Source organism: Poecilia reticulata, linkage group LG14 (genome assembly GCF_000633615.1).
Source record: "Poecilia reticulata strain Guanapo linkage group LG14, Guppy_female_1.0+MT, whole genome shotgun sequence".
NCBI lineage: Eukaryota > Metazoa > Chordata > Actinopteri > Cyprinodontiformes > Poeciliidae > Poecilia > Poecilia reticulata.
In genome coordinates, this window is record NC_024344.1 from 24,508,208 (window position 1) to 24,522,837 (window position 14,630).

The window sequence follows — 14,630 nt, forward strand, 5'->3', positions numbered from 1 at the left end:
AAAAGATCCCGCAGAGAGAGGTGAGACAAAAAAAGATCCCGCAGAGAGAGGTGAGACAAAAAAAGATCCCGCAGAGAAAGGTGAGACAAAAAAAGATCCCGCAGAGAAAGGTGAGACAAAAAAAGATCCCGCAGAAAAAGTTCTGGTGACAAAAGTTCCTGCAGAGAAGGATCATACAGAGAAAGACTCTGCAGAGAAAGATTCAACGGAAAAAGATTCTGTGGCGAAAGATCCAACAATAAAAGAGCTAACGACAAAGGATCCTGCAAAAAAAGATCCTCAAGAGAACGATCCAATGACAAAAGATCCTGTAGAGAAAAATCAGACAAAAAAATTCTCTGCAGAAAAAGATCCTGCAGAGAAAGATTCGACAAAGACTTCTGCAGAGAAAGATTCTGTGGCGAACGATCAGTTGATAAAAGAGTCAATGACAAAAGATCCTGCAGAGAAAGTTTCTGCAGAAAAAGATGTAGAGAAAGATTTGACAAATGTTTCTGCAAAGATCGATCTGACGACAAAAGATTCTGTAGAAACAAATCAGACAAAAAATGTCTCTGCAGAAAAAGATTCTGTTGAGAAAGATCTGGTGACAAAAGTTCCAGTGAAGAAAGATCCTGCAGAGAAATATTCAACAAAAAATGTGGCAAAAGATCCAGCAATAAAAGATTTAACGGCAAAAAATCCTGCAGAGATGGAGTCTGCAAAGAAGGATCAGACGACAAAAATTTCTGCAGAAAAGGGCCCTGTGGCGAAAGATTTGACAAAAGATCCAACAATAAAAGATCCTGCACAGAGAGATTCAACAAAAAAAGATTCTGTAGAAACGGAGTCTGCAACGAAGGATGTGCTGAAAAAAGTTTCTGCGGAGAAAGATCTGGCAGAAAAGGATCCTGTGGCTAAAGATGCAATGAAAACAGGTCCTGTAGAGAAAGACGTGTCGGAGAAGGATTCAACAATAAAAGATCCTACAGTAAAGGATCCTTCAAATAAAGATCCTGCCCAGAAATCTGCTGAGCCCAAAGCTGAGATAATTCAGTGTGCTGATGCAAAAACAGACAAACCAATAATCACTGACAAATCAGGAGAGAAAACAGAAGCACCTCATGTAAACAAAGACAAAGCAGAGTCTGGTACATCAAACAGGAAGAGTGACGACGTTGAAAAGGTGAGTTCAGAAAATCGACAAGACGGAAAGAAAGATTCAAACTGCAAAGATGGTACGATATGCGACTCCAGGCTGACGGGAGAAGAATCGGGTGATGACAACAATCGGACGAAGATGCAAACTGATGAGAAAAACTCTGAACAGAAATCCTGCGAACAGACAGATAAACCATCCAGTCCTGCTGAGAAGAAAAAATCCCCCAAAGAAACAGAATCTAAACGGAAAGAGGAGGAAGTGTCGTCGACAGCCAAGGACCCACCATCAGAAAATAAGAAAGAAATTTCGCCTGACAAAGGAAAGGAGGATGGTTCCCAAAAAAGTGAAATAACGGATGAAGAAGCTCAGAAGCAAAACAAAACTGAGTCAAGTCCAACAAATTCAAGCAAAGAATCCGAGTCCTCAAAAGAAACGGCGGAAAAGCAAACCAAAGGAGCAGCCGGTGACGCGCCTGCAGACTGTGGCAGGAAACCAGAACAGGTGCGGAACGGCAATGGGGGCTCTCCACCACAAGGGGGCGCACGTCGACGAAATAGGCCACCGACGCACAGGAGGAGAGCCGAGCTGCAGAGGGTGGATCGTCACGGTGACTCGGAGTCAGACACGAACACAGGGCGGTGTCTGAGGCGGTCGCCGAGGATCTCCAGGCCAACGCAGAAGGCCGTGGAGGTTCAGGAGAAGAAGATAGAGAAACCCCCGCCCACTCCTCTTCTTCAGGATCGTGACGAAGACCAAGACAAGAAAGAGGAGGAAGAGGAAAAGGCGGATGTGAAGACGGTTCAAAAGAAACCCAAAGAGAAAAAGGCTGATCAGGAGGGCCAGCCAAAACCCAAAGTAAGACCAATATCTGGTTATTATTTCTGATCATTTCTAAACTGATTCAGGGATTTTTTTTGTTTTGTTACTAAATTGAATTATTTTGTTTTCAGGGGAGAAAAAGGCGGAGAACTCGGTGGTCCAACACTCGAACGCGCAGGAAAAGGAAAAACTCCGACGATGAGGACGAGAACAGCGAGGAGTCATCGAGCGAAGAGGAGGAGAGCGAAGAGGAGGACGACAGCGACGAAGACTACAAGGTCGAGCGAAACCGGAAGAGGAGGAACCGGAACCGGGAGAGGCGGAGCTCGGACTCGTCCACGTCTTCCGACGACGATCTACCTCCAAATGACGACCCCTGCAAACACTGTGGTCTTCCAAATCATCCTGAACTGGTGGGTGGGCGGGGCCTCTGCTGGTCTGCAAACCTTCAGCCATTCCTTGAAATATTTAGTTTTTTTCTTGATCACCAATTAATGCAGACAAAACAAACAGTACAGATTACCAAACAGAGTATTGATCTGCAAAATAACCAATCAGATCAGCAAAGATAACAAAGAGCAACAAAGGAGAAACAGACAAAACACAGAACAAGTGTCACAACAAAAATGAAATTCTTTATATGGGTTAGAATGTCGTTTTTCTTTTGTAATCATTTCCAGAGTTTTGCATTGAAATTAATTACTAAGACCTACAACTAATTATTTTACTAATCGCTTATCCTGACAATCGATTAATCAGATGAGAAGTCAGCACATTCTGAAGAAATTATTTTGTTGATATTGATATTTTTCATTTAAGCCTTTTTTAGAAATATTTTTAAAGATGTAAATAAACGAAACGAGCTGATCATATAATTTCAAGCGCAGGGATTTTAAAGATCCAGTTAAAAGTATTTTTCCACCAATGAGGCGCAGTCATGAGTCAAAGATACTTAGTTATATTTGTTCATTACAGCTATGGGCTTTTTTTTTTTTTTTATAAAACTGCATTTTAGGGTAAAAATATTAGATAAAACCAAAACAATTGTCATTTTTACTGAAAATCCAAAAACTGGGTACTTGATTGAATGTCGAGGAGAAATAAATACCTCTAGGTTTATAGAACAAAAAGACAAAAACATCCTTGAAATGATAACGTTTATATAAAACGGAGCATCAAAATGTATCGATGCAAACAGAATCTTTTGTGACTTGGTCTGACCTTGGTCTCCTCCAGATCTTGCTGTGCGACTCGTGTGACAGCGGCTACCACACCGCCTGCCTGCGGCCACCTCTCATGGTCATCCCGGATGGAGAATGGTTCTGCCCACCCTGTCAGCATGTATGTTCATGTCAGACTGTCGCTAACCAAAGATACCAGTGGGAAAGCGCTCTGAATGAGGGATAGATGTTCTTTTGTTTCCATCTGCAGAAGCAGCTCTGCGACAAACTGGAGGAGCAGCTGCTGAACCTCGACGCCTCATTGAAGAAGAAGGAACGGGCCGAGAGGAGGTAGGACCATCTTCTTCTGCTTTCAATTATAGTTCTCATTTCTGCTCTCCCACTGACTACAGGTTTCCGTTGTCATGGTTTATGCGTTTCTGTACACCAGAAAATTATTTCAGCTGTTATAAATACCCCCTAATGACTGATTGGTTGACCTAAACCGGAAGGCTGCTTTTGACAAATTATCACTAGAGCAGCTTCAGCCCCATCCACTGGCTTTAAGAAGGAAGACCAACATAAAAATTTGCAATATCTTGCAACATCCATCCATCCATCTGTAACAGTTATGGGCTTTGCAGCTAACTGCGGCTACAAGAGCAGCATCAGAAGATGGTTCTGTAAGGAGCCTGAGGTGTGAATGAAGACACGAAGCAATGGTTTTAGTTTTGGTGTATATATTAGTGATTTGGAAAAAAAAGAAAAGACAATTACAAATGCACAATGAGAGACAAATTAACTCAATAAATCAATTCCAAGATCATAAAGTTCTTGTCCTTTTTCCTTAGCTCACCATCCTTGGATTCAGAAGAGGATCTGATCCATCAAGAAAAAAAAACCCGACCCAAAAGGCCAGAAAACCCATTAAGTGTTTTATCAAAAACAATTATGTGCAAGCATACAAATGCAATAATTTTAATATCAAATTCAAATGCAAATTAAATGTCTAATAATTAAACTAAACATTTCAATCAGGTTAAATTAACCATACTTTAAATAAGCAAAAAGAATATCAATCATATTTCAAACTAATCAATTTAAAGTTAAAATCAAAGTTCACTTTCAAAATGTCAAGAAAAATAAAATAAATTAAAGCTCCGCGGAGCCTCAAGCGGCCCTCGCAGCGAAGCGCCGCTCCGGCCTATAGCCACCGCTGGGAATCCAGCACCGCCGCCCGCCTGCCACCGCGTACGCTCTCGTGCAGTTTAAGCTCTCGTCCGCCAGGCCAACAGTTCTAATAAAACAACGCTTCAATGAGCAATCGAGCAGAAATTTCAGGCTAAAGCTATAGTGCTATCACACAAACAAACTCGCCAAAGAATCAAATCAGTAAATGCAAAGATTTGGGTGAATTGTCAGGAAGACGCCAAACAGCCAGCCACAATCACAGGGGAATAGGTGATGAAGTTCAACTGTGCGCTGGAGGCGGGGCTTTAAATAAGTTGGCAAGTTTGGGGCAAAACAGGAAGTGAGCCCGCAAAAATAAAAGTTTTGACTAATTGAGGATTACACATCCATCCATCCATCCATTATCTTACCCCACTAGGGAAAAGCATGTATCTTGCAACATATCAGAAAATATGTTTTTATTTTTATCAATTACATATTTGGTTTTAAATGTAATAAATTTTTATTTGTTTACAGTTTTAAATTAACATACTTCAGTAGTCAATGAGTTGCTTATTTTTTTTTATGTTTGGCATTTCAGGACCTCCATACTTGACAGTCTTTCATTTGATGCATTTAATAAGTTCACATATATTGTGCTTTCTGTTTTAAGCTATAACCACTGAAGATATTCCTGGCAAAAAACCTTAAAATATTTTTGGGGGGTTTAATGACATGGACTAAGCAAAAGAATCCATCTACAGTTTGCTGTTTGGTTTTTCTGTTTTAAAACAAAATCGCAAGAAAAAAAACTCTTTTCTTTTTCAAATACATCTGCTGTTCAATCCATGATTTCCCAAATGGTGCACCAACAAAATATAAAGTTGTTTTTGCTTTAACTATTAAAATAAAAAATCAGAAATTTGAGTTTCTCATTTATTTGATAAACAACTAAAACACAAATTTTTTTTTATTACATTTTGAAACGGAAAAACCAAAAACACAAATCATAGTTTTGAAATAATTAGTTTTGTTTTGAACTGCAGCAGCTGTTTATAATTGCTTGATGCGTTTCCGACCTGTGCAGGAAGGAGCGGCTTATTTATGTGGGAATCAGCGTTGAGAACATCATCACGCCTTCTGTAAGTACAAACCAGACCTGGCCGGACACCAAGTGGCTCGCCTGCTCATGTTGGTGAAATAAAAAGATGTTAAACCCGTCGCAGGTGGAGGTGGAGCAAGAAAAACCTGAGATCATCATCAAGGAGAAGAAGGAAGCAAAGCGGAGTAAGAGCTGGGGTCGCAGATCGACGAGAGCCAAGAAAACCATCAGCTACAGGTCTGAGGCAAACATTAATACAACCGTCAAGTTTTTTCTCACCTTAAACCACCTCAGCTTCTGCCTAAACTTGAAAAAGCTTGCTTCCCTCAAAGAAATGCAGAAACCACTCATCTCAGCGACATTTTTTATTTATCTTTTCTTCTCGTCTTTAGATTATTTCAGTTGACAATGTAAGACAGGGGTGCCCAAAGTCTGTCCTCGAGGGCTGGCATCCTGCATGTTTTAGTTCTCTCCCTGGTTTAACGCACCTGGATCAAATGATGGCTCATTAGAAGGCCTAAGAGGAACATTGACAAGCTGAAAAGGGAAAAGGTTTCTACCACCAGGGAGAGAACTAAAACGTGCAGGATGCCAGCCCTCGAGGACCGGCTTTGGGCACCCCTGGTGTAAGACCACCATGACTTCACATAAGTAGTCAGAGTAGTCACAGAGCAGGTTGAAAACCTACAAACAAATGGAAAAAAACAAAAAACAATTACAGATCACAATGAACTAATTAACTAGTTTTCCAGGTAATGTTAATCTACTTTTAAGTCGACAGTGAATGAACAAACAAACTACATTCCAAACACATAAAACCCATTATATCACCAAGGCTAATTTGGTCTTCTGAATGGAGATTAAATGATATAAACTGTGCATAATGTCCAGTTCCTACCAGTGATGTCTTTGTGGAAGCTTGAAGCTGAGGCTCTTTGTCTGCAGAGATCATTGTGTGCACAGCTGTGCCAAGTTGCCTTATAGACTTCAGATGGGCCTGAGTGAAAGGGATGGGTGCACTTGATTCTCTGTGATGTGTGTGTCAGTTGGGTGGAGATAGCAAATGCACTCACAAGTGTACCATTTTCTGTTTTAACTTGGTAACAACAGAAGAAGAAAGAACACCCTCTTTCACAGTTTTAACTTGAAAATAAAAGTCATACACCCCAGATTTCATTTATAAAAATGGAAGTTTGTGAAAAACATATGCAACTTGTGCAATATCTTGAAATTTACAGAGTGGAATAGCAGCTTTATTTTACTGCAGAAAGCATCCAGAAGGGGGCACACATGCTGAATAAAATGTGGTGGGATTAATAAAGAAAGTGGGTGTACATTCAATTTTATTTTGGTTTACCTTGTTCCTTCTGTAGAACACTACCACAAAAACATTAATAGCAAAGTATTAGAATATATATGATAGCGAATTAAAATGATCTTTTCTATTTTGTTGTTGTTTTTATTTCCAAAATGTGGTGCTGAGAAAGTTTGAAAACTTGAAAATCCTTGAATTTTACTGTACAAACTCTGAACCAATTTGGGTGAAACTGTAAAAGTTATGATTGAAGTTCTATTATTAACCCTGATTTATGTAAAGTAAAACTATCCTTGTGAAAATGTTGGAAAAACTCATTAATGCGTACTGATGCATTAAATTACAAATACACAGTGTGCTGACGACTATTTTTGTTTTACAGATTTGATGAATTTGATGAAGCAATCGAGGAGGCCATTGAGGAAGACATCAAAGAAGCAGAAGGTGGAGGTAGGAAGGATGTTTATTTCTGATAAGTTTAATACTTTTGGAAATGTTCCATCTTGACAAAAAAAAACCTGAAAAAGCAGCTTTTTAATATTTGTATTTCGTATTTTGACATAATAATCATTACCGCAGGAGCCGGTCGGGGTAAGGACATGGCAAACATCACGGGCCACAGAGGCAAAGACATCTCCACCATTCTGCAAGCAGAGGAAGGGAAAGAGAACGGCCGTCCGCCGCGACCCAACGCCGCCCAGCGCAGGAAGAAGCGCCGGCGACTCAACGACCTGGACAGCGACAGCACCGTGGACGAAGAGGAAAGCGAGGAAGAGTTTCGCCTCAGTGAGACGTACGTTTTAACCCCTCGGTCTCGCCCTTAGTGCTGTGGTTTCCTGTCTCCACTGAACCCCTTGTGTTCGGTTTCAGCTCAGAGGAAGAGTTTGTCGTGTCCGACAACGAGACGGAGCCGGAAACGGAGGCGGAGTCGAACGGCAGCAACCATGGTGGGCGGCGCCACTCGTCGTCGTGGAGCAGGAGGCCGCAGAAATGCAGGCAGAGCTCCAGGAAGAGGAGGAGACCCAAGTGGTACTCAGATGACGAAGAGGATGAGACGGATGACGAAGTGGAGGACGACGACATTGGTAGGAAGACTGGAGGTTTTTAATCTGGCTGGACTTTAACTCTTTTATGTTTGGCTGATAAATGTGAACAAGGAGGAAATGAAAATTAACCTCTGTAGATTAACAGTGGCGCTAAAAGGGTTGGAATCAATTAAAAATTATGTTTTAATGATGAATCATCAGACCAAAATAAACAGATTTTCACATGATTTTTAAAGGAAGTTTGGGTCTGAAATACCAAGTTTTCATCTCTGCTTAATTATGAAGAAAATATATCTGTCCATCTGTCATTGGTCCATTGTTTATCATCCACCTATCGTCTCCATTAGTTGGTCAAACCGTAAATTCAACTATTTAATCATCATCCATCCATCAAGCTAGTAGAGTTCTTGGAAAAACTACAAAAAATGTAAAAGTGAAAAATCTGTTTTAAATTTATGCATAAAATAAAACAAGATCCCTAAATATAAAGGAATCTACGCCTTAAAGTCTTGTTTCCAGATTTTTGTCAAAAAAACATTTATAATAGTTTATTTTTACTAATTGAGTCTTGATTTCCCCTGCAGAGACGGAACGGTCGAGTGACTACAGCGACAGCGACCTGGACATGAGTCGGCGGCGGTCCCGGCGGAGCCACAAGAAGGAGGTGAACTACTGCGAGACGTCGGGGTCCGAAGGCTCTCAGGCCGGAACCAACCGGGCCAAGATGAAACCCAGGCGGTGCCAGGACAGCTCCGACAGCGACGGTCAGTCAGAAACCGTCTCTGCTGCTATTTGGAGCAGCAGAGCACCAAAATACACATTTTGTTGCCTAGAATGGAATAAAAACATTCCTTTAGCTAAAAGTGACACTTGAGGAGTTCTGGGTAGAACAGATTTACAGAAAAAGGTTTTCCATTTTAACTGCAAAATGTATTTTGTACAGTTTTGGCGAATTGCAACAGTACACTCCAATTAATTAATTGGCTACTAAATTAGTTGACTATTATTTCATCAATTAATCACGATTAATCCATTCAATCATTTCAGCCCTACTGTTGTGTCATGCGATGTTTTTCTTCCTTCCAGCGAGTTTCTCCAGAGACTCTGAAGACGAGTCGAAGGACCTGAAGATGAAGCGAAGAGTCGATTCTTCAGAAGAAGACTCCCGGCAGCGGCGCAGGCGGCTGGCGCTGAAACGCAGGCGAGCGTCTCGAGACTCTGACTCTGACTCTGAGTCTGACTCAGACGATTCTTCAGAGGAGGATCGGCCCATACGAAAGCGAGTGAACCGCATCGACTCAGATGATGACGAGGAGGAGGCGCAGCAGGAGGAAAAGCCTAAGGAGACGAAGGCGGAGGAGGAAGAAGAGAAGGAAGATTCAAAGGGAACAAACTCGTTGGACCGCAGCACGGCAGAGAAGCAGCCCGCAAACGGACGGAGCGAGATGAAGAACTTGGACGGCGTCGCCGCTCCACACCTGGAGACGCCTAAAACTGTGAGTTCCACACCGGCCGCCGCAGCCGCCCCGAACGGACTAGTAGGACAGGAAATGGCGGCGCAGGACGACGACGAGGACGACCTGTTAGGAGTCACAGACTTGGTGGACTACGTCTGCAATAATGAACAATTGTAAAAAGACAACAGAAATGGTGTACCGTTTATTATTTTTATTATTTTTTGTGGTATTGTATTTTTATATTGCTTAACTTTATTATTCCCTCCCCCTTCCAACAGTGGTTGTTGTTTTTATTTTGACATGGAGCTTCATTCTCGGCGCCAACGCATCATCAGATCCTCCACTGCCAAACCTGTCGTCATTTTTCTTCCAGCTGTTTTTCTTTTTTGTAGATTTCAATCTGTTGAAGCACTAACATACATTTATAAAATCTGGCACTGAAACAGTTTGTATTTTAAACATTTGGTTACTGTTGGATTGCTTGTCTGACTTAAAGTATCATTCCATACGAAGGCTTCACCGATTGCAGCTTTCTGGTTGATTGATGATCTTTGAAAAGCCTGAGCTGCTGATGTTGGTTTTTTTTTTTTCTTTCTTTTTCTTTTTTTTTCTTCTTTTCCATAACTGACGCTGTAACAGTCGCTAAGTTGGTAACAGTGAGGTGGAGTTAGACAGTAGAGGTGAGAATATTTTATAATTTTTATGCCAATTTTTGGGGCCAAGATTCAATTCAAATTCAAAACGATTATTGGTGATTTCTGTTTTAATATAATGAGCGGAGGATTCTCCTGATCTACTCCAGTCTGCTTTGCAATTCAGAAACGAACTGAGAACCGCGTTTTCACAAAATGGAGGCTGAAAGATTTGTTTTTGTCGTTTTTGGAACATTTTAAATCGATTCTGAATCATAGTAAGTGATAAGTTGGGATTCATATGGAAATCAATGTTTTTGTTTGGCACACCTCTAGTTAATATGATCGGTTTCACATGCAAGTAACGGCCGATTTATCTGTGCACCAGCTTTTCCAGTGAAACGTACATAATTGCAAAGTCTTTTAGAGATTTTTAACATTAACGAATAAATATTTGAATTTGCTCAAGCGTTCCAACCCACAATTTTTGGCTTGAATAATATTTCCACAGAAATTAAAGCTTCTAATCTGTGAACTGCAAGTTTACTTAAAAGTTGCAGCTAGTTGTTAGAAAATCTGACCCCTAGTGGCAGTCCAGGTGTATTTCGGGGGGGATTTGTAAATTAAAATGTGTTCTAAATATTTAAAAGGAATAAATTTTATTCAAATAAATACGCCCAGTTGAAATTTTTTAGCTTGCAAAAATAAATGTTTTCTTGTACAGTGGAGTTTTGATTTCTTGGCCTTGTCCTGTTTTTAGCTGATAAATTGTTCTCTGTAAATTACATATGGAATAAGCTAAACCTTAAAATAGCTGGATGATACCGGACAACATCTGGAAATCTGTGTTCTCTTTTCCCACCATCCGTTTCCCATCCGTCTCGTGTTCAAGGTGTGAATGTATCCGAGTGACCAACCTGTATTTTTTTTCACCCCTCCCTTTTTGAACTTTTGTATTTGAGTGATAGCGTAGATTTTTGTATATTGTATACATTGTGTAATTATTTTCATTCTGTGTATTGCCATCAGCACCAGTGGTGAGCTCTCTGTTATTGAGAATTGTTTTGAGGAAATGAAAGTTAAACTATTGTCCCTTCTAATCCTCAGATCTTGCAGTGTCTTCATATTTCATTTATTTTATGTATTTTTTTATTTGTATATCTAAACCATTATTTGAGTAAAAATGTAAAGTGTCTTATTTTTATGTACATTGTCCCTCATTGCATGTTTAAAATCATGCAGCTCCATCGTAACGTTATTTTCCTCACTCTTCTTCCCCAGATCTTCCAACACTTTTGTTTTCATAATCTTGAACCCGAGTCGGGTTTTCTGGATTTATCCCCAAAGGTTCAAAATTATGAAAACAATCTGTAATAAGCAGCTTGGAAGTAGAACTGAGAAGTTTTTCACAGGAGGAATGGACATAAAAAATTTAAACCAATGAATATACTGACCTCTGCTGGAACCAGTCTGTGTGTATATCTGTAGTTTTGGCTGTATTATATTTAGAGGCATTTTGTAATCATGGAAAAGGAAATATATTGGGCAATTCTTTGGGATTGCATGGGTTTCTATTAGTTTTGTTTGTTTGTTTTTTTTGTAGAAAAGTAATATTGGCACAACAGTTTTTATAGCAAAATCAAAAAATCTGGGCATGTTTTACAGATGTGTGTCTCCTGACCTGTTTTGTTGGTGCTGAGGACGTTGTGTCATAGACATGTGTTGACCAAGTGAAGGGAAATGGGATGACCTGATTTGAGAGAGAATATTGTAAAAAATGTTGTAAATTACTCTTGAGCGCCGTCTTCAGAGGATAAGTTTCTCTATTGACCGGAAACGCGAAAAATCTCTACAAGCTGCTTACAGTGAACACAAATGTTACGACATCCAGCCTTCAGCTGGACAGAATTTAGCAAACCCAAATATAAAAGTGTAATGAAACGTGTTCTGGTGGGCTGAGTTGAGAAATGTATTAATACGTATTGCGTATGAAACAAAATTAGAGCGGTCAGTGAAAAAGACCAGTGCCAACAACTGAAGTGTTAACTGTTTCCTTTTTACCTCATGATGAAGCTGGAAAGAAAGAAACCCTGTCCACTGTGCATAGTTCCTAGTAGACGGATTGTGTTTTGTCTGCTATATACTTTTGTTTGTTTACTGCTATTTCTTATGGATCGGCTCTTGTACATTTCTTATAATAAACGGGCTTTTAAGCCTTATGTTTGTCTTGCTCGGCGTTTTCTCGTATGAGTTAATCAGTAAGCACATAAATGTTATATAAAATGTAAGTTTTCATAATGCAGCTCAAACTAAAATGTTTAAAATATTTTCTTCACTACTAGACTTAGTTTGAGAAATATATAAGTTCAGTTTAAAAGTGTAATAAATCAATCGGTTTCTTTTGTATACCACATTTCAGCAATGCAGACGTTCAAAGTCCTTTACATCATGAAAACATAAAACCAAAAATATACAGACAATAGTAGATGATAAACTAAACTGTGAAACAGACATTGGAAATGTTTACACTTTTACTGATAATTAAGTCTATCCTCGATTGTGTGTTGCCTGTTTAACATGTTGAGCCAAAGTTTGACTCACCGAACATAACAGATAAAATATCATTAAAGTCAATGAAAAAATGCTCCACATAGTTTTGAGTTTTGCATAGAGTTGGAGTCAGAGCTCATTTCTGGCTTTTTACCTTGAGTCCCAAATATTCAAGAGTCAAATTTGCCCAGAAAATTTTTTTTTTCAGATTAGTAAATCATAAAACATTGTAGCGAACTCTCCCCCTCAAACAATACAAGATTTCTGAAGTTTAACATCAGTTATGGTTTTTACCCAGGGAGGACTGAGACAATATTCCAGGCTGGAAACTTGACCTTAAAACTAAATGTAATCCTCTTTAACTCCGGTCAGATTGCGGCTCCTGTTGTGCCTGTATACATTGAGTGTGTATCTAAACTTCTCCAGCAGCACACGACACACTGAAGGACAACAAAACTCATATTGTAATAATGAAGAGAAAATGTTCAAAATTTTCCTGTAATCAAGTTGTTTTATTGACAAAAGCCAAAGAAACAGAATAGCAGACATTTATTTTTCTGCTCTAAATCTAGATGCACAAGAAAACAGAATCACAATGAAAAAAACAGAAGCAAGTTCAGTTCACTTCAGTCTCAGCTGATTTTAAAAAAAGAATTTTTTTTTCTTTTGGAAGAGAAACATGAACATCTAAATACATCAATACAAATATTAAAGTCAAACTATTAGAGGCCAGAGAAGTTCAGATTTATTTTCTTGTGGATAAATATTTCTGTCATAAGAATGAAAGAAAACATCAGCAGTAATTTCCTTTATGGCTGGTGGAACACAGCGTAAAAGAAACCAGGAATTAAAGAGAAACAGAACAAGAAACCCTGATCAATAATAAGAAGAGAGAAAAACTATTTGGGTTTACAGAACTGTGCAGAGGATCCTTTACTTACATAAACTCCAGCCAGCATTGGCTGAGAAAATCTGGTCTGGACTCTGTGAAGGAGAGTCATGGTTTCAGAGACGCTGTAGAAGGACAGAAGACCTGCTCTGTGATCCAGGAACACTCCGACTCTGGAGGAAGTAGGACCTGATATGGAAGTCCAGATGTTCTTGTGACTAAAACTAGAACTGTTTTGGGAACAAGTTAATGCCCAAGATTTGTCACTATATCCAAATCCACTCATATTCCCCCCTGCTCTGCTTATATTCCTGTATGCGACTGCTACACGAACTAGTTCTCCTCTCCACTCCACCTCCCAGTAACAACGTCCAGTCAGACTCTCTCTACTCAGAACCTGAGACCAATCAGTGAATCTGTCTGGGTGACTAGAATACGACTGACGAGCCATCCTTGTCACCTTCCTGTTCCCCTCTGATAGTCCCAAAAATGGGAATGCTGTGTTTGGATCCAGAGTGAGTTCACATGAATATCTTAAGAATCCAGCTCTGCTCTTTGGTTCTAGTTGTGACAGTAGAACATCCACCTCAGTGACCTTCAGTGAGATGTTTGTCCATGAGAGTGTCAGGATGTCCTGTAGTGTAGATTACTGAAGGCAGTAACTGGATCACAGGAGACAGTGGAGTGGAAAGTAAATTGAAACAGTGGATATAAGCTTTTCCAACACTGTGAAAAAGTATTTTGACAGAAATGTTTGCAGCTGAAAACAGACGCTCTACCAGATATGTCGACTTCAATCATAACTGAAAACCTTAGAGTACAAAGGTTTTGATGAGTATATTGAAACGGAAAGTTTCAGGTACATGGAGTTCTCATATCTGCCAGTAGAGGTCGTCTGCACACATCAGCCCCAGGAAGGTGTAGATGCTGCAAGATCCTATGAGATCAACATACTTTCCAGGCAGATCTGCTAGTACCAGTGAGCACCGGATGCCATGCTAATTGTCTTATTTATGAAAATGACCAGTGCAAAGTATTCAGTGCTGCTTTTAGTTTGACATTTAGTTTAATCTGAGTGTAAAAGTTAAATAAAGGCCACATGTTCATGTTATGTAACAGGTACCATGTGACTGGCAGGATTTAATGGAGCTTTTTTTGGATAATCCAGACTTCAGTGAGGGGATTACTTGTTATTGGGGCCTGCCCATAGCCAGTGGCGGAGCCAGAGGGGGGGCCGGGGGGGCCAGTGCCCCCCCTGTCATCTGATTGGCCCCCCTAGTGGCCCCCCCAGATGATTGACATGTAACAGCACCAGGTTATTCCTGTACATTATTTGGAATCATTCTAAG

At 40.0% G+C, this 14,630-nt stretch overlaps 1 protein-coding gene across 1 annotated transcript in view; it reads left to right on the forward strand.

Moving 5' to 3' along the window:
- Positions 1–12,072, forward strand: part of rsf1b.1 (remodeling and spacing factor 1b, tandem duplicate 1) — a 19,857-nt gene extending 7,785 nt beyond the window's left edge. The window contains exons 7-18 of the mRNA XM_008428623.2: positions 6–1,996; positions 2,092–2,373; positions 3,197–3,301; positions 3,392–3,471; positions 3,972–4,034; positions 5,378–5,432; positions 5,517–5,629; positions 7,090–7,157; positions 7,287–7,500; positions 7,578–7,792; positions 8,338–8,517; positions 8,840–12,072. Of these exons, the coding sequence (XP_008426845.1) occupies positions 6–1,996; positions 2,092–2,373; positions 3,197–3,301; positions 3,392–3,471; positions 3,972–4,034; positions 5,378–5,432; positions 5,517–5,629; positions 7,090–7,157; positions 7,287–7,500; positions 7,578–7,792; positions 8,338–8,517; positions 8,840–9,387 (3,914 nt within the window). The 3' untranslated portion in view covers positions 9,388–12,072. The remainder of the gene's footprint in view (positions 1–5; positions 1,997–2,091; positions 2,374–3,196; positions 3,302–3,391; positions 3,472–3,971; positions 4,035–5,377; positions 5,433–5,516; positions 5,630–7,089; positions 7,158–7,286; positions 7,501–7,577; positions 7,793–8,337; positions 8,518–8,839) is intronic.
- The last annotated feature ends 2,558 nt before the right edge of the window (positions 12,073–14,630 follow it).